Raw genomic sequence first — 23,905 nt, forward strand, 5'->3', positions numbered from 1 at the left:
ATAAAAGTCAGAACGTGACATCAGTAAGCCTCAGTCATCAGGCAGTATTGATTTCTCTCACGTTCAGTATGCTTCTCGTGTTTGTTATTTTGTATTGTTTCATTATGAAAATCAACTTCTGCCTGACTCCCTGCGAATGTGTTACGCCAGTCAGTGGAAAGCGCGTTATTCTCTTGTTGAAATGTTTGCTGTTGCTTTCACACGTTTAAATGCATACAGTATGTGGTAAATCTATATTTTATTATTGCAACATTTAGATGTTTCTGTTTGCTTGATACAGTACATTTTCAATTACCATTTCTGAGTGGGCGCGATGTTATTGTGCACATGAACATTCTCAAGACTCTCAAGTTCTGATTATTTAATTCAACGCATGGTTTCCTTTGTTCATAATTCCCAGGTTATGTCAGAGTCTGTCTCCTATGTTTCGGTCATTCTGGTTGTACATAATGAGCTTTTTTAAGGGGGGCGGCGGGGGAGCCTAGTGGTTAGCGCGTTTGGGCAGTAACCGGAAAGTTGGTGGATGGAATCCCCAAGCTGACAAGGTAAAAATCTGTCATTCTGCCCCTGAACAAGGCAGTTAAGCAACTGTTCCTAGGCCGTCAATGTAAATAAGAATTTGTTCTTAACTTGCCTAGTTATTTAACTTGCCTAGTTAAATAAAGGTTAAATAAAAAAATACTTTCATTATTTGCCAATGGGCCAACTGCTTATGGGCACTTTCCCCTGCCCAGGTGTTGCTGACACATGCCACAGCTTACAATGCCTGAAATGGTATTTTACATATCAGCTAACCACCTATGTTATAGCAATCGGTCAGTCAATGACACAGTTGATGACATGGCTTGCAACCATTGGTTGATGCATGCAATGTCTGAGCAGGGGAACGCAACCTTTATGTAGGCTATCTGATTAAGGTCCTGTTAAGACAGATTTGATTTGGTTTCTCAAGAGGAGGCTGTGCCATCTTGCCATTTACCTGTGTCCGTTCAGATAGGAAAGGGTTTTAAGCCTGATGCAAGCTATTTATTTCAGGCTATTGCCCGTGTGTATATTTGGTAAATCTACTTGTATATTTTGTATTATATGGCTCTTTCACCATTGGATCACCAAGACCTGTAAATACATCTACACTGAGCACGTCAACCTGCCTTGCATTCTGCTGATTTCATGCATGGTTTCTAAATGGTTCACCCGATATGGATGAAAATATGCTCAAATTATAGCTGACAGTCTGCACTTTAACCTTGTAGTCGGTGTATAATTTCAAATCCAAAGTGCTTGGAGTACTGAGTCAAACCAACAAAAAAAAAGTGTCACTGTCCAAATACTTTTGGACCTCAGTGTAAATTGACCCTTACCTCGCTCACTGTGCTCTGTACTGTGGCAGCGGCCATCGCCACCTTGCCTTCCAGCTCAAACAGCTCTGTGGTGGTGGTGGGACGGTAGCGGGGCAGAGAACTGCCCTCACGGAGGCTCCTGGAATGTCCTGTTGAAAAATAGGCCTACAGAGAAAGATTGGGACGTTAAATGAATGACGTAAAATGAATATAACCTTAGGCTACCCTAAAATCCACTTTAACACGAAGGCCTTGCTATGTTCACCACCTAATTGTACTGGAATTAGTTGTTCGTAATTGCTATCTTTTAACATGCATTATGTACACAATTCTGCCAATGATTAACCAATCTGCATCTATGCAACATGTTCTGATACATCTGCACATCTATAGAGGACATTGATGGCTGAAACTTCTTGTTTTTAATAGTTGTGTATATATAAAGTATCATGTTTTTAATTGTGAGAGTTGCTCTTTTTTCCTTCTCAGTGCTCATACAATTTTATCACATAACACGTTGGTTGAGCGCCTTTTACTACTCTCTACATCAAAATCAAATAAAAAACCTTGGTCGCGTACACAGTTTAGAAGATGTTATAGCGGGTGCAGCAAAATTGTTATCTTACTAGCTCCTAACAATGCAGTAAAATGTCAAACAAGTACACAAATAATAAATAAAAACAATGACAAGAAATCAAAAAATGTCCGAACGAATCCAATTAACGACCCAAATTGCATTAACAGTAATCAAATGCAATCTATGCTTATATACACTGGATGAATTTACACAAGATATGCTAAGAATATGTACAGCAGTACATATCAAAATAAATAAATATACGGTGTGTGTATAAACAGTGTAACTAAAATGCAATGTACGGCAGTAGAAATATTAGAATGAGCTGTCGATACAAAGTATAAAACCCCAAGGCAAAATGGATAGAATTTCAGGGAATTAGCTTCTTGACCACCCCGTTCAATAGAACGTTAGAATGGGCACAGTGTCGAAGTCAGTGGATAGATCTAGGAGGATGAGAACAGAGGAGGCAATCAGCTTTGCGGTGTGGGCCTCTGTAAGCCTCTTTGACACAGAACAGCAATCCCTGTTGAATGACCCATCTTGAAAACTGGTTAGGGTCAAGAAGAGAGAAAGACAGTAGTTCTGAAAGATAGCAAGAGAGTTGGTCAGAGAAAGCACACAAGTGTTTTAGAAATAAGAACATACTGGTCTGTAGTTTTTGACATCAGGGGAGTCAAGTGTTAGTTTCTTGAGGAGGGGAACAACTTGGGCCATTTTGAAGTCAGAGGGGATGCAGCCAGTGATCAGGGGTTAGTTGATGAGGGAAGAGAGGAATGAGAGAAGGTCTCCAGATATGGTCTGGAGGAGGGGATGGGGTCGAGCGGGAAGTTGTCGGGCGCGCCGGACAACACTAGTTGCAGAACTTAATCTGGAGCGAGAGGTGAGAAAGAGGTCAAGGCGTAGGGTAGTTCTGTGTGAGTGGGACCAGTGGACTCAATAGGCTGAGTGAATGAGGAGCGGATGTCATCAACCTTCTTTTCAAAGTGGTTGACAAATTCATCCTCAGAGTGGGAGGAGGGAGGGAGTGGAGGATTAAGGAGCGAGAAGAGGAAAATAGTTTCCTAGGTTTAGAGGCAGAAGCTTGACATTTTGAGTGATAAAGTGGCTTTAGCATCAGATACAGAGGAAGAGAAGGGAGTAAAAGGATGACAGGTCCTCCAGGAAATTTAGTTTTCCTCCATTTTCACTCAGCTGCCCACGGCCCTGTTCTGTACGCTCGCAATGCCTCACTCAGCCACAGAGCAGGAGGGGAGGGCCGAGCCGGTCCGGGAGGAAAGGGGATAGTGCGAGACATAGGATGCAGAAAGGGAAGAGAGTAGTGTTGAAGAGTTGAATCAGGAGAAAGGAGGGGAGAGGATTTAGCAGAAGGGAGAGATGACAGGATAGAAGAGGAGAGAGTAGTCAGAGAGAGATAGCGAAGATTGAGACGGCGCAAGACCATTTAGATAGGGGCTGAGTGGCTAGGGTAAAGAGTAAAGTAAAGATGAAGTCAAGCAAATTGCCTGCCTTGTGAGTGGGAGTGGACTGGGAAAGTGTGAGGTCAAAAGAGGAGGGGAAAGAAAGAGTTGGAAAGAAATGAATCAAAGGCAGACGTCGGGAGGTTGAAGTTTCCCAGTACAAAGAGCTGTAAGCCATCGACAGGAAATGAGCTTATCAAGGTGTCAAGCTCATTGAGGAACTCTAAGAGCACCTGGCAGGCAATAGATAACAACAATGTTCATCTTGAGTGGACAATTGACAGTGACAGTATGGAATTCAAATGAGGTGAGTGAGAGAGTAAAGAGAAGAGTAGCCCTGTGCCACCACTGTTATGAACAGATGCTCTTGGACTATGAGAGAAAACGTAGTCAGATGAAGAGAGAGCAGATGGAGTAGCAGTGGTGTTAGGGGTGATCCATGTCGCCGTCAGGGCCAAGAAGTCAAGGGACTGAAGTGTACCATAGCTGAGATGAACTTGGTGTTCTTGACCGCAGATTGGCAGTTCCAAACGCTACCAGAGACCAGGAATTCCACAAGGGTTGTGAGTGGAGGGTACACTAAATTAGAAGGGTTGCAAGGGGTGGGGAGCATCTGTAAAGCCTACAGGGAGAAGCACGAACAGGTATAGAAAACAAACACAGTTGCCAAAGCTACAAAAGAGCTAAATGAGATCAGAAAATAACTAGGTAAGATATTGAGAGAGTGGTGTGGAGCTTCCTCAAACCACTCCGCAGAACAACTTGGCAGAACCGTCTTAGTTTTGGGACGAGACTTCCACTGACATGACTGCCGCCTACAGCTGCCACTGAGAAAACATGGGACACTAATTGATAATTGCCTTACAGAGGTGAAGAGCACACCTTCCACTAATTACTGATTACCTAAAAAAGGGGAAACCACTCCCCCTCCAATACAGCCACGGATTACAAAAACAACAGTCACAAATTGCCCTTCCACTTAATCCTGATTGTTGTGTCAACAATCATCTGCAAGTTATGAGCAGTCCACACAGCAAGTACTGGAAAGACACAGCACTTAAAGTAGATGGCCCTAGCTAGCAAATAGACAAAGACAACAACAGATAAGTAAAATGTTTGTCTAAATCATACCTGGAGAAATTAGGAGTCCTCTAGCTAGCTACCACTATAGTCATTCTATCACTGTTGTATCGTTAGCAAACTTGATGATTGACTTGGAGACGTGGGTGGCCACGCAGTCATGAGGGAACAGGGAGTACAGGAGGGGACTGAGCACGCACCCCTGTGGGGCCCCTGTGTTGAGGATCAGCGTGGCAGAGTTGTTGTTGCCTACCATCATCCCCTGGGGTCGACCTGTCAGGAAGTCTAGGAGCCAGTTGCACAGGGAGGGGTTCAGACCCAGGGCCCTGAGGTTAGAGATGAGTTTGGAGGGCACTATGTAGTTGAAAGCTGAGCTGTAGTCAATGAACAGCATTATTACATAGATATTTCTCTTGTCCAGGTGGTATAGGGCAGTGTGCAGTGCAATGGCAATTGCGTCGTCCGTGAATCTGTTGAGGCGGTATGCAAATTGTAGTGGGTCTAGGGTGTCGGGTAAGGTGGAGGTAATATGATCCTTAACTAGCATCTCAACACACTTCATTTTATTTATTTATTTAACCTTTATTTCACTAGGCAAGTCAGTTAAGAACAAATTCTTATTTTCATTGACGGCCTAGGAACAGTGGGTTAACTGCTTTGTTCAGGGGCAGAACAACATTTTTTTTTTATCTTGATGACAGAAGTGAGTGCTACGGACCGATAGTCATTTATTTAAGTTACCTTCACTTTCTTGGGTACAGGAACAATGGTGGACATTTTTAAGCAATGGGGGCAACAGACTTAGATATGGAGAGATTGAATATGTCCGTTAACACTCCAGCCAACTAGTCTGCAGATGCTCTGAGGATGCAGCATGGGATGCCGTTTGGGCCGGCTGCCTTGAGTGGGTTAACGATTAAATGTCTTTCTCACGTCGGCCACAGAGATCCGGCACACAAGGTCCTCGTGAACGGAGGGGCCCACATTGGCGGTTCATTGTTGTTTTCCTCAAAGCGGGCAAAGAAGGTGTTTAGGTTGTCCAGGAGAGAGGAGTTGGTGTCCGCGACATGGCTGGCTTTCCATTATAATCTGTGATTGTCTGGAGTCCCTGCCACATGCGTCTTATGTCTGAGCCATTGGATTGAGAATCCTCTTTGTCTCTGTACTGTCGTTTTGCTTCTGAATGCCTTATGGAAGTCATAGCTGGTCTGTTTGTACATGTACATGTCCTACCTGTAGCAAATTATTATTTTTCTATTTACTTACTGGCTAAGAGAAACTGCGCTATTAGACTTGCTCACCAAAGGCTACAGGTGGATAAGACAGATTCTAAGACATGAAAAAGACTTTCATCCTGAAAAATGTATCTATCCAGCATAGTGTGTTACACATAGCACGAAATAATATGATGAGTAACCTTGCTTGAGACCTAAAGATTTGCGTTAGCTCCCTGAGCTTATTGCCTTAGCCCGTCGAGCTAAAGCTAACAATCTTGTGGCCCACAGATGACTTTCTCTACCTGTCCTTCAGAGGGCTCCTGCAGTTCATCGATGGGTGGGCTGATCATGATGCCCGGTCTGGAGGAGGGTCTGGAGAGGGACCCGGATGGGCTCACGTCCCCCCTAAGGCGCCTCCCCCACCCTGGGCTCTCCTTAGGGGATGGGGGACTCTTGGGTTCATCCTCCTCCGAGGACAGACCCTTGTCACTGATGTTGCCCGTCAGCTGGTCCAGCTTCTGCCTCAGCTGCAGTTCCTCCAGGTCCACCTCCTCCCACTGGGGCAGGGGAGAAGTACAAGACTGGCCCTAGGAAAACACAGAATGGGGAGAAATGAGTCATCACTTATAAATATGGTTATTTTGTTTGTTTAATTTCAATTTTTTTTACACAATGGCATAATGTTTATTACGTTATGGGAAAAAAAAGCATTATTGTCCCCCACGATGAGGGGATGAGGGGACAGAGGATCCAAGGACCTGTCTCCGTCTATTAGTACGTTCGTCACACATGATATCTCAGACAGCACTGACCAATTTTGACGGCACTTGGGTGAATGATGCGTCTGAACATAGAGATCCGGCATTTACAAAATTACACTGATTGGCCAGATGATGGCGCTATAACAAGTGATTGAAAATGCTAACTTTGAAAGGTCACGCCTCTCACCCCGTTTGACCTAAAGTCGTGAAATTCGGTACCTAGGTCCCTCTCCTGTCACAACAGCTTCAATGCGCGTTTGAATTGAATTTATTTGGGGATAGATTTTGGGATAAATCCTTGGCATAGATTGTACAAGTGGACCTAAACCATGCCAGGAAAATGCACCCCAAACCATAACATATACTTTGTATCACTCATTTACTCAAGTGATTTTATTTTATTTTGGCAGTTACTGGTATGCCTACAGTCGGAAAGGCAGCAGTTTGGGCAGCATGCGTGCCAAATATACAGCTTGTTGCGCTGTGGCCATAGAATGCTTTTGGAACCTCTTACTCCCGCAATGTGACTTAAAACTCATGGGTACACTAGCAATGGCTGCAAGTCCTGACTTGAATGCGAACTGTCATCTATGGATTATATTTTTATGTTTTTTTTTACCTTTAGCTTTTTCCCCCCTCAAAACAAAGTCCCTGGGCGCTGCATCATTCGTGTGGCACGACATGGTTACTGTTGCCTTGTTTGAAGTTGCTTTACTTGCTATACCAGTTAAAAACGCATCTATATATTTTTGTTTAGAGTTGAGCATGGCAAATAATTCAATAATAATAGAAAAAGAAGCAGAGACACAAAAGTAATTAAATGTAATCCAGTCTGACAGAGCAATGGACTACACAAACTTACTGTATGAACCCCCTTTATTAATACAATAAAATCCTGCTTTTAAAGGTGAAGACACTATTACCATAACAATAGTACAAACTAAAACTCTTAAATAAATCATAGCAAATATTTTTGACTTTTCTTTTGTCAAGGAAAATTGAATTTATCAGAGGGTTGCTGAACAGATAGACTACTGTAATAACTACATAAACATAGGCCTACTGCAGATTTATTATTTTACAAACAATTCTTGACAAATGTTTATAGGGATTAATAATATTCTATAGTTGTGTAACCAGAAGCCAACATTGTTCAAATGTCCAAATGTTTTCTTGACTTTGTACGGGAGATGATTTACAGATGCTTTGCAGATCCTGCTTTCACAAAAATGTTAACTGAACGATAATTAATGTAATAGCGCATTAGCCACAAAAAGGCAAAGCATGATTCGTTTTGGAAGCAAAAAAGAATGAGCAATCAAGCTCAAAGCCTGCCTTGTTTATAGTGAAGTGTTTTGAATTTAACTTAATACACATTTTCAAAGGTCTGCTGGTTTTCCCCTGGCAACTGATGGCTTGGACACGAGGTCTCGGAAGTGTCGATGCAAAAATGATCTCAGACTTGCGTGACAAACCATTAATGATGAGATTTTATTGTATATGGCTCCTCTTCTCTCATTAACAAAGGGTTAGAGTGAACCTGCTTTCAGGTATAACATTCATGAGACAAAAGAGCTTTTGAGCATACCAATAAGTGAAAAACATAGAGCTTTAGAACCGACTGGTGTAGAGCACTGTCCCAAAAATTCTGTTCTTTGTACAGTCTCTAGGGGTAAGGCCCTTTACCTGGTCATAGGGGGATGTCACTTTCTGTTCCAGACGGTTCAGTAGTTTCTCAATGACCGACATGCGTCTGTTCAGCTCAGTTATCTGCAGCAGAGAGACACACACAGAGACAAGGGAGGAAAGGAGAGACAGGAAGACAAAATACCCATTGTGACTGTATGGTATGTGTTGTAGTGTAAAAACCTGCACTGTGTATAAAATTAAAGCACAAGCTTCAGCCATGGGTTTTGGGTCATTCCAAACATGCTGAGCTTGAGCTTAATGTACCAATCCAGTTGTGAACAAGGGAACAGAGACTTTTGTCTCAAATACCAGTAACCTTGAATCTATGATACTAGAACATAGAACACCCCTTGACTTATTCCACATTTTGTTGTGTTACAGTCTGATTTAAAAATGGATTACATTTAGATTTTGTGTCACTGGCCTACACACAATATCCCATAATGTCAAAGTAGAATTATGTTGTTTGAAATTTGTACAAATTAATAGAAATTGAAAAACTGAAATGTCTTGAGTCAATAATTATTCAACCCCTTTGGTACAGCAAGCCTAAATAAGTTCAGGAATAAAAATGTGATTTACAAATCACATAATGAGTTGCATTGCCTCACTCTGTGGGCAATAATTAATGTTCAACATTATTTTTTAATGACTACCTCATCTCTGTACCCCACACATAGAATTATATGTTAGGTCCCTCAGTCAAGCAGTGAATTTCATTCACAGATTCAACCACAAAGACCAGGGAGGTTTTCCAATGGCTCGCAAAGAAGGGCACCTATTGAGAGAATGCCAAGAGTGTGCAAAGCTGTCTTAAAAGCAAAGAGTGGCTACTTTGAATCAATATAAATATAAAATATATTTGGATTTTAACCATTTTTTGTGTTATTTCATAGTTTTGATGTCTTCACTATTGTTATACAATGTAGAAAATAGTAAATAACTTTGACTGGTACTGTGTACGTATATATATATATGTATGTATATATAAAGCATACATTGAATATCCCTTTGAGCATGGTGACGTTATTAATTACACTTTGGATCCAGTCACTAAAAAGACACAGCTGTTCTTCCTTACTCAGTTGTCGGCGAGGAAGGAAAACACTCAGGGATTTCACCATGAGGCCAAAGGTGACTTTAAAACAGTTACAGAGTTGAATGGCTGTGATTGGAGAAAACTGGAGGATGGATCAACAACAGTGTAGTTACTCCACAATACTAACCTAAATGACAGAGTCAAAGCACATACAGAATAAAAATGTTCAAAAATATGCATCCTCTTTGCAACAAGGCACTAAAGAAAAACTGCAAAATATTAGGCAAAGAAATTAACTTGATGCCCTGAGTCCAAAGCATTGTTTTTTTGGGCAAATCCAACATAACACATCAGAGTACCACTTTACATATTTTCAAGCATGGTGGTGGCTGTATCATGTTATGGGTATTCTTGTCATCAGCAAGGGAGTTTTTTGTTGTTGATAAAAAATAAATGGAATAGAGCTAAGCACAGGCAAAACCCTACAGAAAAAGCTGGTTCAGTCTGCTTTCCAACAGACACAGGGAGACAAAAATCACCTTTCAGCAGGACAATAAGCTAAAAACACAAGGTCCAATATACACTGTAGTTGCTTACCAAGATGACATTGAATGTTCCTTAGAGCCCTAGTTACATTTTTGACTTAAAATCAGCTTGAAAATCTATGTCAAGATTTGAAAATGGCTGTCTAGCAATGATCAACAACCAATTTGACAGAACTTGAATAATGTTTTTAAGAATAATGTGCTACTATTATACAATCCAGGTGTGCAAAGCTCTTAAAGACTTACCCAGAAAGACTCACAACTGCCAATGGTGATTCTAACCTTTACTGACTCAGGTGTGTGAATACTTATGTAAATTTGATATTTCTGCAATTCATTTTCAATAAATTAGCAAACATTTCGAAAACCTGTTTCCCTTTGTCATTATGGGGTATTGTGTGTACAAGGGTGAGAAAAAATATAAAACATTTAATTAAAGTAGTAAAACAACAAAATGTAGGATTAATTTAGGGGTATGAATACGTTCTGAAGGCACTGTATCTGAAGCAGTGGGTTCCCACCCAAACCAATAAATTCTGAAAAACACTTCCACAATTATTGAGAGGTCCAAAACCACATTCCTTTCAATTTTAATGAATGGGTGCTATTTTAATCCACAATGCTATCTGCATTTTATGTATACTGAACAAAAATATAAAAGCAACATGCAACAATTTCAAAGATTTTATTGTTCATATAAGGAAAATCCATCCATAAGGAAAATCCATCTGTAATAAAGCCCAAGGGCTTTAAGGGGTCTAGCCCGAACCATGAAAAGCAGCCCCAGATCATTATACCTCCTCCAACAAACTTTACAGTTGGCACTATGCATTCGGGCGGGTAGCGTTCTCCTGGCCTCCGCCAAACCCAGATTCATCCGTCGGACTGCCAGATATAAATCATGATATCTCCAGAGAGTCCATGGTGGCGATCTTTACACCACTCCAGCCGACACTTGGCATTGCGCATGGTGATGTTAGACTTGTGTGCGTTGCTTGGCCATGGAAGCCCATTTCATGAAGCTCCCGACAAACAGTTCTTGTGCTGAAGTTGCTTCCAGAGGCAGTTTGGAACTCGGTAGTGAGTGTTGCAACGGAGGACAGGCGATTTTTATGTGCTTACGTGCTTCAGCACTCTGGGGTCCCATTGTTGCTCCACTTCACAATAACAGCACTTACAGTTGAACGGGGCAGCTCCAGCAGGGCAGAAATTTTACAAACTGACCTGTTGGATCATATGACGGTGCTACGTCGAAAATCACTGAGCTCTTCAGTAAGGTCATTCTATTGCCAATATTTGTCTATGGAGATTGCATGGTTGTGTGCTTGATTTTATACAGCTGTCAGCAACGGGTGTGGCTGAAATAGCCGAATCCACTAATTTGAAGGAGTGATCACATACTCTTGTGTATATTTAGTGTATCTACAGCACCAGTTTGATTGAATCCAGCTCTTGATTTGAAAACACAAGATGAATGCCTAGTCTAGCAGTACACAATAGACACATCATATGCCAGATGAGCTAACATAGACACTGAGAAAGGCTTGCCATTGGCTGCCGATAAGAGTTTGGAGACTGATGCATAGATTGATGTCATGGCTTCTTTTGATCGCTGACAAACACATGTTGCTCTGCTGTCTGCTCTGTGTTTGACTGAGCTGCTCTCTTCTTCTCAACATCTCCCTAACTGCCTTAGTGTTGCCCAGATGTGAGACTAATTTGGCATGACACAGGATATCTCAATATTTTAAGGTGGGAATGAGAGAGAGAGTACAGCTGGGATTGAGAAGATAAAGCTCTTTGATATTGCAACAGACGACTGTCTTAATGCCTTTTTGTTTTGTTCTTTTCTCTGGCCTTATCCCCTCCTCAGTGATAGATGATCTGATCGTTTCGGGAAAAAACGATCAAAAACATGTTGTGTTATGTCTCCTATCTTCCGATAAATAACTCGATACAAGTAGTGAAATAAGCTATATTTATGTTGTGGAGAGGACATTGATTGATTGATTCAATGATAAACTGACCAACTAATTAGTTGAGTGTTTTTGCTTGATTGACAGACATAAACATGACCATGTCAATAATTGTACATGTACAGTGCCTATCATAAGTATTCACCTCCCTTGGATTCTGTCACATTTTGTTGCATTAAAAGTGGGAATTAAAAGGATTTCATTGATTTTTGTTTTTGGTCATTGATCCACACAAAATACTCCATAATGTCAAAGTGAAAAGAAAATTGTATGGTCCCTCAGTCAAATAGTGAATTTCATGCACAGATTCAACAACAAAGACCATGGAGTTTTTCAAATGCCTCAGTAAGAACTGTTACGTTCTCTAAAGACAAACCTAAATGTTGTCGCCCAACAGAAAAAAGAACTAACAAAGGAGTCACCTTGACACCCACCATGGATACCCACTAGATTTGCTTTAGAAAAGACAAACTAAAGGAAAACCCCACATGAACTGAGGATAGTGAGTAAGAAAGAACAAACTATGAATATAGATCAACTAAACAGGGGTAAACGCCAGATTCAGGCTTTGATTGGCTATGTAAATTGAAAGAGCTGTAGCTCGCAACTCAGCTAATGTGAGGTGTAGCTCTCCCAACATCTCCTTTCCAAATGAAATCTGCATGTCGTGGGCGAACCTATGCCGCCCCACTTATTGTGCAGTGTTTTCACTTTGAACGAAAACAAGGGGTGTTGAGCCATGAGCTGCTTTGGGCTGACCTTCTGGGCAAGGTGTGTCTTTGCGCTAATCAAATCAAATTGTATTTGTCACATGCGCAGAATACAAAAGGTGTAGACCTTACAGTGAAATGCTTACTTACAAGCCCTTAACCAACAATGCAGTTTTAAAGAATAACAAACAAACAAATAATTAAAGAGCAGCAGTAAATAACAATAGCGTAGCTATATACAGGTGGTACCGGTACAGAGTCAATATGCAGGGGCACCGGTGTCGAAGTATTTGAGGTAATATGTACAAGTAGGTAGAGTTATTAAAGTGACTATGCGTTGATAATAAGAGAGTAGCAGCAGCGTAGAGTGGGTGTGCAATGCAAATAGTCTGGGTAGCCATTTGATTGGATGTTCAGCAGTCTTATGGCTTGGGGATGGATAGAAGCTGTTTAGAAGCCTCTTGGACCTAGATGTGGCGCTCCGGTACCTCTTGCCGTGCGGTACCAGAGAGAACAGTCTATGACTAGGGTGGCTGGAGTCTTTGACAATTTTTAGGGCCTTCCTCTGACACCGCCTGGTATAGAGGTCCTGGATGGCAGGAAGCTTGGCCCCAGTGATGTACTGGGTCGTACGCACTACCCTTCGTAGTGCCTTGCGGTCAGAGGCCAAGCAGTTGCCATAACAGGAAGTGATGCAACCCGTCAGGATGCTCTCGATGGTCCAGCTGTAGAACGTTTTGAGGATCTGAGGACCCATGCCAAATATTTTCAGTCTCCTGAGGGGGAATAGGTTTTGTCGTGCCCTCTTCACGACTGTCTTGGTGTGCTTGGACCATGTTAGTTTGTTGGTGATGTGGACGCCAAGGAACTTGAAGCTCTCAACCTGCTCCACTACAGCCCCATGGATGAGAATGGGGGCGTGCTCGGTCCTCCTTTTCTTGTAGTCCACAATCATCTCCTTTGTCTTGATCGCATTGAGGGAGAGGTTGTTGTCCTTATACCACATGGTCAGGTCTCTGACCTCCTCGCTATAGGCTGTCTCATCGTTGTCGGTGATCAGGCATACCACTGTTGTGTCATCGGCAAACTTAATGACGGTGTTGGAGTCGTGCCTGGGTGAACAAGAAGTACAGGAGGGGACTGAGCACGCACCCCTGAATGGCCCCCGTGTTGAGGATCAGCGTGGCCGATGTGTTGTTACCTACCCTTACCACCTGGGGGTAGCCCGTCAGGAAGTCCAGGATCCAGTTGTAGAGAGAGGTGTTTAGTCACAGGGTCCTTAGCTTAGTGATGAGGTGTGAAAGGGCAGTGTGGAGTGCAAAAGAGATTACATAATATGTGGATCTTTTGAGGTGGTATGCAAATTGGAGTGGGTCTAGGATTTCTGGGATAATGGTGTTGATGTGAGCCATGACCAGCCTTTCAAAGCATTTCATGGCTACAGACATGAGTGCTACGTGTCAGTAGTCATTTAGGCAGGTTACCTTAGTGTTCTTGGGCACTCGAATGACCCTGCTGGAGAGGAAGTGGAAGTCACTTGCAACCTTATGTTACAGCCACCAGACACAAACAGAGCAGACGAAGCCAACAAGCATCATTCTCTGTTCTTGGATCTGAGTCAACTCGACCCCAAAAGAGAAAAAAAATGAGAATGACTGCTCATGACCTATCCATAAACCGGATAAACATTGTTATGCATTTTGAAAGGTGGAAGAGTGATGCCAAAATGGCCACGTTCTCACAGTTCAGTTTTTAGCCTGCTAGCTACGTTAGTTGCTAACCTTAGTGTGTTTAATGTTCAGCTAGCTAACAAGTCTACTTAGCTAGCTAACTTCTGTATTCTGACTGTTTTGTATTCAAATGAATCCAACGATAGCATCATGTAGCTACACTGCATAAACCCCACAAGATGCACAATGCTTTATTTCAACTAGCTAAAGCTAAATATGCAGATTGCTGACATGATAGTGCGTTTCCTTTGTAGATAATGCTAACTACCTAGGTGGTTGCAGCATTTCCAGCCCAGGACCACTCCAAAAATGAATCTAGCTATAAAATTCAGTACGGTAACATCACACAAACATATATTTCTCAGGGAGATACAGGTGGAGAAGGTCTGATTTTGAGGGAACCTGAGGCTGTAGAAGTTGTGGTTGTGCAAACCCCAACACAAGAAATTCTCACAACCAACAAAAAGAAAACCCAATACAAAACTTTTTTAAACATTTTCTATTTTTCTATTATCCTTATTCCCCCGGACGAGCCAATCCAAAACAAAACTTACATCTACAATACAGCAAAACGTGCAGCCAAACCAACATGTGCACCAGATCTACTTACTGGCAAAACACAGAACACAAAAATCATACTGTCTGCCCACCCTCGAAAGAACAAGTTGTCCTTACCACAGACACACCGAACTTCAAGGGAAAACTCCTGCAACATCAGACGCCAGTGAAAGGAGTCAGCGTTTTGTGGAACTAGTCTTTTGCAGGAATATGAGAGAATTGTGATCAGTATAGACAACTTGTGGAGTAGAAGCCGACAAACCTCAAAGAACTGAAAAGCCAGGATCAAAGCGAACACTTCTTTCTCGATGGTGGAGTAGTGTTTTTGATAGGAGGTTAACTTCTTTGAAAAGTACCCCACAGTGTGCTCAATTTCACTGTCTTGCTGTAGAAACATAGTACCTTCTCCTTAATTACTGGCATGTGTACAAAGAAAATGGAGAACGGCCATCTGGAGCAGTAAGCACCGGTGCGGAGACTAAAATGACTGCTGAAAACTTGTAGTTTGAGGTGACTTATCTGCATAGTTTTTTTGTGTAGGGATAATAAGTACTTGGTGCCTTGCTTGTGAAGGTAGTTTTATGTGTCAACACAAATTCATCTGCGAGAACTGTGCTCATTAATGTAGGTAGCAACTCTTTCTTGAAGGCAATTCTTGAACTACTAGAGCAGTATGAGTGTCTTTAATTCTTGACCTCTTGAGAAGCACCCCACCAAAAAGATATGCTTGTTCCTATGCGACAGTCTTTCAGCAATTTAGGGAACTGTTCTCTCAATGGGGTAAGAGCCTGAAAAGTGAGTTTGCCCCAGAACAGGCAACAAAAATGCGACTTCAGGCCATTCGATCATACAGGACTTTCATTTTGATTTGCGTCTTTTCCATACGATCACTGGCAAACTCAAAGGAGTGGTTCAATCTGTATTGAAAAGTGCTAATGTGCTCCAACGGACCTCTGACATAATGTCCAAACAAGCTAATTCGGACTGAAACTGAGACTCCTGAACATTCTCCAGAACTGCAAATAGCACTATGGCCACCCAAAGTGCTATATGCTTCTGCAACTTTCAAACTGATTTCACCAATCTTATAACACCTACATTGTTTGTCAGTGACAGAAACTGTACAACAAAAGTGTTGTTTGAACACATATCTAGAGCTTCAGAGTAAGTCATGAGTGAATACAACAATACTGCAACTACTATAATCTTTGAAAAAAAGATCCCGTCGAGCCCCTAATTTGTTACGTATCCTGAAGACAAACCTGGATGTTGTCGCTCAACAGAAAAATTATCTAACAAATTAGTCACTTTGACAACTACATAAAAACAGAATGGGTTTCAAATGGTGTCTGAAAGTTGGCAAAGCAATCAGCAAAGTGTCTTAAGACACCCACCATGCAATGTTCCCTCATTTTTTTGCGCACTGAGCAGATTTCATGTCTTCTGAGCACAAACTTGAACATTGCGAAAATTCTGTGCAACTTCCTGCGCGCGTTTACTGTGAACACTGAGGTTGTACCCACTTTAAGTTACAGTTTTAACAGTGGCAATGTAGGCTACTCTGGCTATTTGATCATAACGTAGGCCACCCAGAGTGGCCTACCATCAAAAGCAATTGAGAAAATGCATCCCATAACATTTGAAACCAGATTCAGGAAACTAGGCATATGTCGCAAGTCACGACTTCACAGGAGAACCATTTGAACGTCAAAACTTTTTTTTAAATCAAAATTTTGGGCAGAAATGCCATCTCGAGCAACCTTCCCACTAGCCATGATTGGCTGAGATAACACCTTAAAACATTGTGTTTGAGATATATAATTCTGTATCATTGGATTAAACTATTTCTTCTGCATCCATTGTACAATTAGTCTGTGTGGTTAACAGGGGCTGAGCTAAAGAGGTGTTTGTGAGACAAGTGTGGATCCCAAAGGTTTCCGGTCCGGGTCTTTAAAAAAAAAATATGTCTGAGACTCTCACAAACATGCACAATTTGCTCTATGACGCTCACAAGCTACACGAGTCATTAGAAGGGGTTCTTCTATATAGAAGAGCATTGGAGATCCCAGGACTTAGTGTCTATAATACTGAATTAAGCTCACATAGTTGCTGTCACAAACTGCAAATTTTACAAATTTTTTACTAACTGGTTGGAAATTAATCTCTGAGAAAACAATTTCTGTACTTACAGCATTCATATTAATTAGTATTTGTCAGGTTTTTGCGTTGGATGACCTTATTTTTTTGTATTGACGTTTGTGACTACATTTCCCATTTGAATTTGATATACCATTTCCAAGATTGTTTTTTTGTACATTTTCTAAAAGTACATACTCAGAGCTTAAACATTAAATATCATACACTGCAGTTGGGGGAAACATGCTTATTTAAAATGTGATAAACATGTTATTCCACCTTGTAGACAAGTACCAGAAAACCCCCTTAAGTTTTTCACACTTGCTCGAGAGCTCTTTTCTTGAGTAAGCCCATTCAGCATCGTCCATACCCTCTTAAGCTTTAGTTCGACGCATCTTTAAGAATTCCCGTCAGGCCATGTGCTAAACTGAGTGATTAAGGTAGTGTAGGAAACAAGTGGTTGAAGTAGTAACCTAAAAGAAGGTACATCTCCAGGTAAACATACACTTTATCTAGTCCTTGACCTATATACTAACATGTTGTTCTTCACATTGTTTCTGGTAAATACACTATATACATATATATATATATAAAACTATACACTATATATATAACAACAAAAAAAGATGTGAAGATGGGCCGATAGACAGGGCCGCCTTGTTTCTTGTTTAGCTCCTAAGCAACTTTATAGTATTATTTTTAAATGTTCTTTCTCATGTTATTAGCCCAGAATTTTGTTTTGTATTATTATATACAGCCTGAAATATCTTTTGGATATCAAAGAGGCAGTAACTCATCAGCATTTTGACCAGGAATATGACTTTCCTAAATTGGAACCTTTGTTTGTACGTTCCAAGGCGATTGAACTTATCCCAGACGCCACCGGAGAAGAAGTATTCGGAGTGGACTTTTAGTCTGACTCAGGAGGCGTGCACACCCTCCACCGCATCCGAGTATATTACTCGCTTATGTTCAGTCCCTGGACAATAAAGTTGAAGAGCTCAGGGCGAGGAATCTCCTTCCAGAGAGGCATCAGGGACAGTAACATGCTCTGTTTCACAGAATCATGGCTCTCTCCAGATATACTGTCCCCATCCATATAGCCAGCAGGGTTTTCAATACATTGTGTGGATAGGGATAATGAACTCTCTGGGAAGAAGAAAGGCAGAGTTGTATGTCTCATGATTAACTACCCATGGCGTGATTGTGGTAACGTACAGAAACTCAAGTCCTTTTGTTCAGCCGACCTATAATAGCTTGTGCAAACTGGACACTGCATATCCTGAGGCTGCATTTTTTATAGCTGGGGACCTTAATAAAGCAAATCTGAGAAAAACGCTACCAAAGTTCTATCAACACATTGCTTGCAGTACTCACACTTCAAAAACACTCAACCGTTGTTACTCTCTGTTCCGGGATGGCTGCAAGGTCCTCCCCCGACCTCACTTCGGCAAATCAGATCACGACTACATTTTGCCCCTCCCTTCCCATAGGCAGGAAGTACCCGAGCTAAGGTCTATTCAACGCTAGTCAAGACTGTTTTGATCTCGAGGACTGGGACATGTTCTGGGTTGCCTCTGAGAATAACATTAACGTATACACTGACACGGTGACTTCAGCGTACAGGGGATGCTGTTCACACTGTGATGATTAAAACCTGACCAAAACCCATAGATGGCAGCATTGAAAGCGTGAACCACTGCATTTAACCACGGCAAGGTGACTGGGAATATGATTGAACACAAATAGTCTAATTATGCCTCGGCAATCAAACAGGCAAAATGTCAGTACAGAGACAAAGTAGAGTCACAATTCAACGGCTCCGACACGAGACATACAGTGCCAGTCTAAAGTTTGGACACAGCTACTCATTCCAGGGTTTTTCTTTATTTTCACTACTTTCTACTTTGTAGAAAAATGGTGAAGACATCACATCTATGAAATAACACATATGGAATCATGTAGCAACCCAAAAAATGTGAAACAAATCAAAAAAATAATTCAAATTTTAGATTCTTAAAAGTAGCTACCCTTTGCCTTGATGAAAGCTTTGCAAATTCTCTCAACCAGCTTCATGAGGTAGTCAACAGGAATGCATTTCAATTAACAGGTGTGCCTTGTTAAGTTAATTTGTAGAATTTCTTTCCTTCTTAATGCGTTGAAGCCAATCAGTTGTGTTGTGACAAGGTAGGGGTGGTATACAGAAGATAGCTCTATTTGGTAAAAGACCAAGTCCATATTATGTCATGAACTGCTCAAATAAGCAAAGAGAACTTTTAAAATGTATTTTTATTTATTTTACTAGGCAAGTCAGTTAAGAACAAATTCTTATTTTTAATGGCAGCCTAGGAACAGTGGGTTAATTGCCTGTTCAGGGGCAGAACGACAGATTTGTACCTTGTCAGCTCGGGGATTTGAACTTGCAACCTTCCGGTTACTAGTCCAACACTCTAACCACTAGGCTACCCTGACAGTCCATTACCACTTTAAGACATCAAGGTCAGCCAATATGGAACACTTCAAGAACTTTGAAAGTTTATTCAAGTGCAGTTGCAAAAACCATCAAGCGCTATGATAAAACTGGTTCTCATAAGGACCGCCACAGGAAAGGAAGACCCAGAGTTAGCTCTGCTGCAGAGGATAAGTTCAATAGAGTTAACTGCACCTCAGATTGCAGTCCAAATAAATTATTCACAGAGTTCAAGTAACAGACACATCTCAACATCAACTGTTCAGAGGAGACAGAGTGAAACAGACCTTCATGGTCGAATTGCTGCAAACAAACCACTACTAAAAGGACACCAATAATAAGAGATTCGCTTGGGCCAAGAAACACGAGCAATGGACATTAGACTTGTGGAAATCTGTCCTTTGGACTGATGAGTCAAAATATGAGATTTTTGGTTCCAACCGCCGTGTCATGTGAGACGCAGAGTAGGTGAACGGATGATGTCCGCATGTGTGGTTCCCACCGATAAGCATAGAGGAAGATGTGCGATGTTGTGGGGGTGCTTTGCTGGTGACACTGTCAGTAATTTATTTACAATTCAAGTCACACTTAAGCAGCAAGGCTACCACGGCATTCTGCAGCGGTATGCCATCGCATCTGGTTTGCACTTAGTTCCACTATCATTTGTTTTTCAACAGGACAATGACGTAAAACACCTCCAGGCTGCGTAAGGGCTATTTGACCAAGAAGGAGAGTAATGGTGTGCTGCATCAGATGTCCTGGCCTCCACAATCACCCAAACTCAACCCAATTGAGATGGTTTGGGTTGAGTTGGAACGCAGAGTGAAGGAAAAGCAGCCAACAAGTGCTCAGCATATATGGGAACTCCTTCAAGAGCATTCCAGGTGAAGCTGGTTGAGAGAATACCAAGAGTGTGCAAAGCTGTCATCGGGAAAACATTATTCCATTTCTGTGAGTAACTTGTCTGTGGAACTTGTTCAGTTTGTCTCAGTTGTTGAATCTTGTCATGCTCATAGAAATATTTACACATGTTAAATTTGCCGAAAATAAACGCAGTTGCCAGTGAAAGGACGTTATATATTTTTTTAACTTTTATTGAACTAGGCAAGTCAGTTAAGAACAAATTGACGGCAAATTGACGGCAAAATGACGGCCTAGGAACAGTGGGTTAACTGCCTTGTTCATGTACAGTTGAAGTAGGAAATTTACATACACCTTAGCCAAATACATTTAAACTCAGTGTTTCACAATTCCTGACATTTAATACAAGTAAAAAACTCTCTGTTTTAGGTCAGTTAGGATCACCACTTTATTTTAAGAAGGTGAAATGTCAGAATAATAGTAGAGTGAATGATTTACTTCAGCTTGTATTTCTTTCATCACATTCCCAGTGGGTCAGACGTTTACATACACTCAATTAGTATTTGGTAGCATTGCCTTTAAATTGCATAATTTGGGAAAAACGTTTTAGGTAGCCTTCCACAAGCTTCCCACAATAAATTGGGTGAATTTAGGCCCATTCCTCCTGACAGAGCTGGTGTAAATGAGTCAGGTTTGTAGGCCTCCTTGCTCACACACACGTTTTTTCAGTTCTGCCCACACATTTTCCATAGGGTTGAGGTCAGGACTTTGTGATGGCCACTGCAATACCTTGACTTTGTTGTCCTTAATTGGAAGTATGCTTGGGGTCATTGTCCATTTGGAAGTCCCGTTTGCCACCAATCTTTAACTTCCTGACTGATGTCTTGAGATGTTGCTTCAATATATCCACATAATTTTACTTCCTCATGATGCCAACTATTTTGTGAAGTGCACCAAGCCCTCCTGCAAAGCACCCACACAACATGATGCTGCCATCCCCGTGCTTCACGGTTGGGATGGTGTTCTTCGGATTGCAAGCCTCCCCCTTTTTCTCCAAACATAACGATGGTCATTATTGCCAAACAGTTCTAATTTTGTTTTCTCAGACCAGAGGACATTTCTCCAAAACGTACAATCTATGTCCCCATGTGCAGTTGCAAACTGTAGTCTAGCTATTTTATGGAGGTTTAGTAGCAGTGGCTTCTTCCTTGCCGAGTGGCCTTTCAGGTTATGTCGATAAAGGACTCGTTTTACTGTGGATATACAGTGGGGCAAAAAAGTATTTAGTCAGCCACCAATTGTGCAAGTTCTCCCACTTAAAAAGATGAGAGAGGCCTGTAATTTTCATCATAGGTACACTTCAACTAATGACAGACAAAATCAGAAAAAAATCCAGAAAATCACATTGTAGGATTTTGAATGAATTTATTTGCAAATTATGGTGGAAAATAAGTATTTGGTCACCTACAAACAAGCAAGATTTCTGGCTCTCACAGACCTGTAACTTCTTCTTTAAGAGGCTCCTCTGTCCTCCACTCGTTACCTGTATTAATGGCACCTGTTTGAACTTGTTATCAGTATAAAAGACACCTGTCCAGAACCTCAAACAGTCACACTCCAAACTCCACTATGGCCAAGGCCAAAGAGCTGTCAAAGGACACCAGAAACAAAATTGTAGACCTGCACCAGGCTGGGAAGACTGAATCTGCAATAGGGAAGCAGCTTGGTTTGAAGAAATCAACTGTGGGAGCAATTATAAGGAAATGGAAGACATACAAGACCACTGATAGAGGGCTCCACTCAAGATCTCACCCCGTGGGGTCAAAATGATCACAAGAACGGTGAGCAAAAAATCCCAGAACCACACAGGGGGACCTACTGAATGACATGCAGAGAGCTGGGACCAAAGTAACAAAGCCTACCATCAGAAAGGGCATTGAAGATTAAACGTGGCTGGGTCTTTCAGCATGACAATGATCCCAAACACACAACCCGGGCAACGAAGGAGTGGCTTCGTAAGAAGCATTTCAAGGTCCTGGAGTGGCCTAGCCAGTCTCCAGATGTCAACCCCATAGAAAATCTTTGGAGGGAGTTGAAAGTCCGTGTTGCCCAGCAACAGCCCCAACATTAGCTTAGCTAACGTTAGCTTAGCTAACGTTAGTTTAGCTAATGTTAGTTTAGCTAACATTAGTTTAGCTAGCTAACATTAGCTTAGCTAACATTAGCTAGCTAATATTAGCTAGCTAACATTAGGCTTTAACTAACAATGCAGACAACTTTATAACAAAATGATATACAAACAATACCTGTACATGAAGCTAACGTTAGACTCTTATCCAAATACATGGATGGATGCTTCATGGCAGACTGGAACTTTTTTGATGAATAAAGCTGCAATTATGTAACTTGGGCGACCTGACCAAGTTCACACACAAATGTGTGTTATAAATCTGTCACTCATTGAAAGCAAGTCTAAGAAGCGGTACATCGGTTCTATGTGCGCTATTTCTATGTGTCCCGTTCTTAAGTTTTGGTTTTGTACAACAGCTGAATATACAATATTTGTGACTGGTTTCAGGAAACTAGGAATATATCGTGCATCACTACTTCACAGTAGTTTTTTTATCAAAATGTGTTTTTTTGCCAGAAATACCTTCTGGAACATATGAACTTTCATGTGCCTTAATATCAAACTTGTATGCCATCTGTAAATACATATAATATTGTTAAATTACGAGGGCAGTTGGTTTAGCTATGGAAAAAGCCAGGAACCTTCCAGCTATGCCGAGAGATGAGTCAGATTGGTCTACCATGTAATACGCATCTGTCTCTAACATGAGCTGGTCAGTAGGTAATTACCGGAAAAAAAATGGCGGAAGTGGACAATAAAGTGGATTCTGAATCTAATGGCAGGTAGAATCAAGGCGAATTGGAATATTCTCCAAAATAATGGGGCATGGAGCAAAGTAGTGTGATGAGAATGTCCCTTCGTATCTTGTAGGAGTACAGTTTATTAAATGAGGAGCAGCTGATCGGATTACCAATCTATAAGAATCCATTTAAGATATCCAAACTGGTGGGTAAAGTGAAGGCTGTGAGGATCACGAGGTGGGCTTTTTTAGATTTTTTTGCTTCTACGGATCAGAAGGAACGTGTGTTGCTTCTCACCCGATTTGATACGTTTGAAGTGTCGTGTGTGTCTCACTTCAGAGCAAGTGTAACAGTATAACTTTAGACCGTCCCCTCGCCCATACCCGGGCACGAACCAGGGACCTTCTGCACACATCAACAACAGTCACCCACGAAGCATCGTTACCCATCGCTCCACAAAAGCCACGGCCCTTGCAGAGCAAGGGGAACCACTACTTCAAGGTCTCAGAGCAAGTGACGTCACCAATTGAAACGCTATTTAGCGCGCACCACAGCTAACTAGCTAGCTATTTTACATCCGTTACACAGGGCACCTCTCAAGGGGGTTATATCTGGCGTCTCATGGGAAGTAGATGTTGAAGTATTCCTGGGGGGATTGATGCAATTGTGGTGGGAACCACGAAGCCACTTCTTTCGAATGCCCGACAAGGATGAAAGAGAATAAGGTGGCCAAAGTCAGTGCTGTTCAGAGCATTTCACATGCAACAGCTGTTAAAAGGATTGAGGGTTTGAATCATGCTCCTGAAGAGTCAATGGTGGTGGATAGGCCAGAATTGCGGCTGCAGGGTTTGCCTTTCACCAGCAGGACCCTGACATTTTAGAGGT

The 23,905-nt window shown here is 41.6% G+C and overlaps 1 protein-coding gene across 4 annotated transcripts in view; it reads right to left on the bottom strand.

Moving 5' to 3' along the window:
• The window catches only part of LOC112225080 (melanophilin), a 122,336-nt gene that overhangs the window by 24,244 nt on the left and 74,187 nt on the right, over positions 1–23,905 (bottom strand). For all 4 annotated transcript variants that reach the window (XM_024388695.2, XM_024388694.2, XM_024388693.2 and 1 more), the window contains 3 exons: positions 8,122–8,205; positions 5,977–6,261; positions 1,362–1,505 (listed from right to left, as the gene is read on the bottom strand). In XM_024388695.2, coding sequence (XP_024244463.1) covers positions 1,362–1,505; positions 5,977–6,261; positions 8,122–8,205 — 513 coding nt within the window. The remainder of the gene's footprint in view (positions 1–1,361; positions 1,506–5,976; positions 6,262–8,121; positions 8,206–23,905) is intronic.

Source organism: Oncorhynchus tshawytscha, linkage group LG26 (assembly GCF_018296145.1).
Source record: "Oncorhynchus tshawytscha isolate Ot180627B linkage group LG26, Otsh_v2.0, whole genome shotgun sequence".
In the NCBI taxonomy this organism is placed as follows: Eukaryota; Metazoa; Chordata; class Actinopteri; order Salmoniformes; family Salmonidae; genus Oncorhynchus; species Oncorhynchus tshawytscha.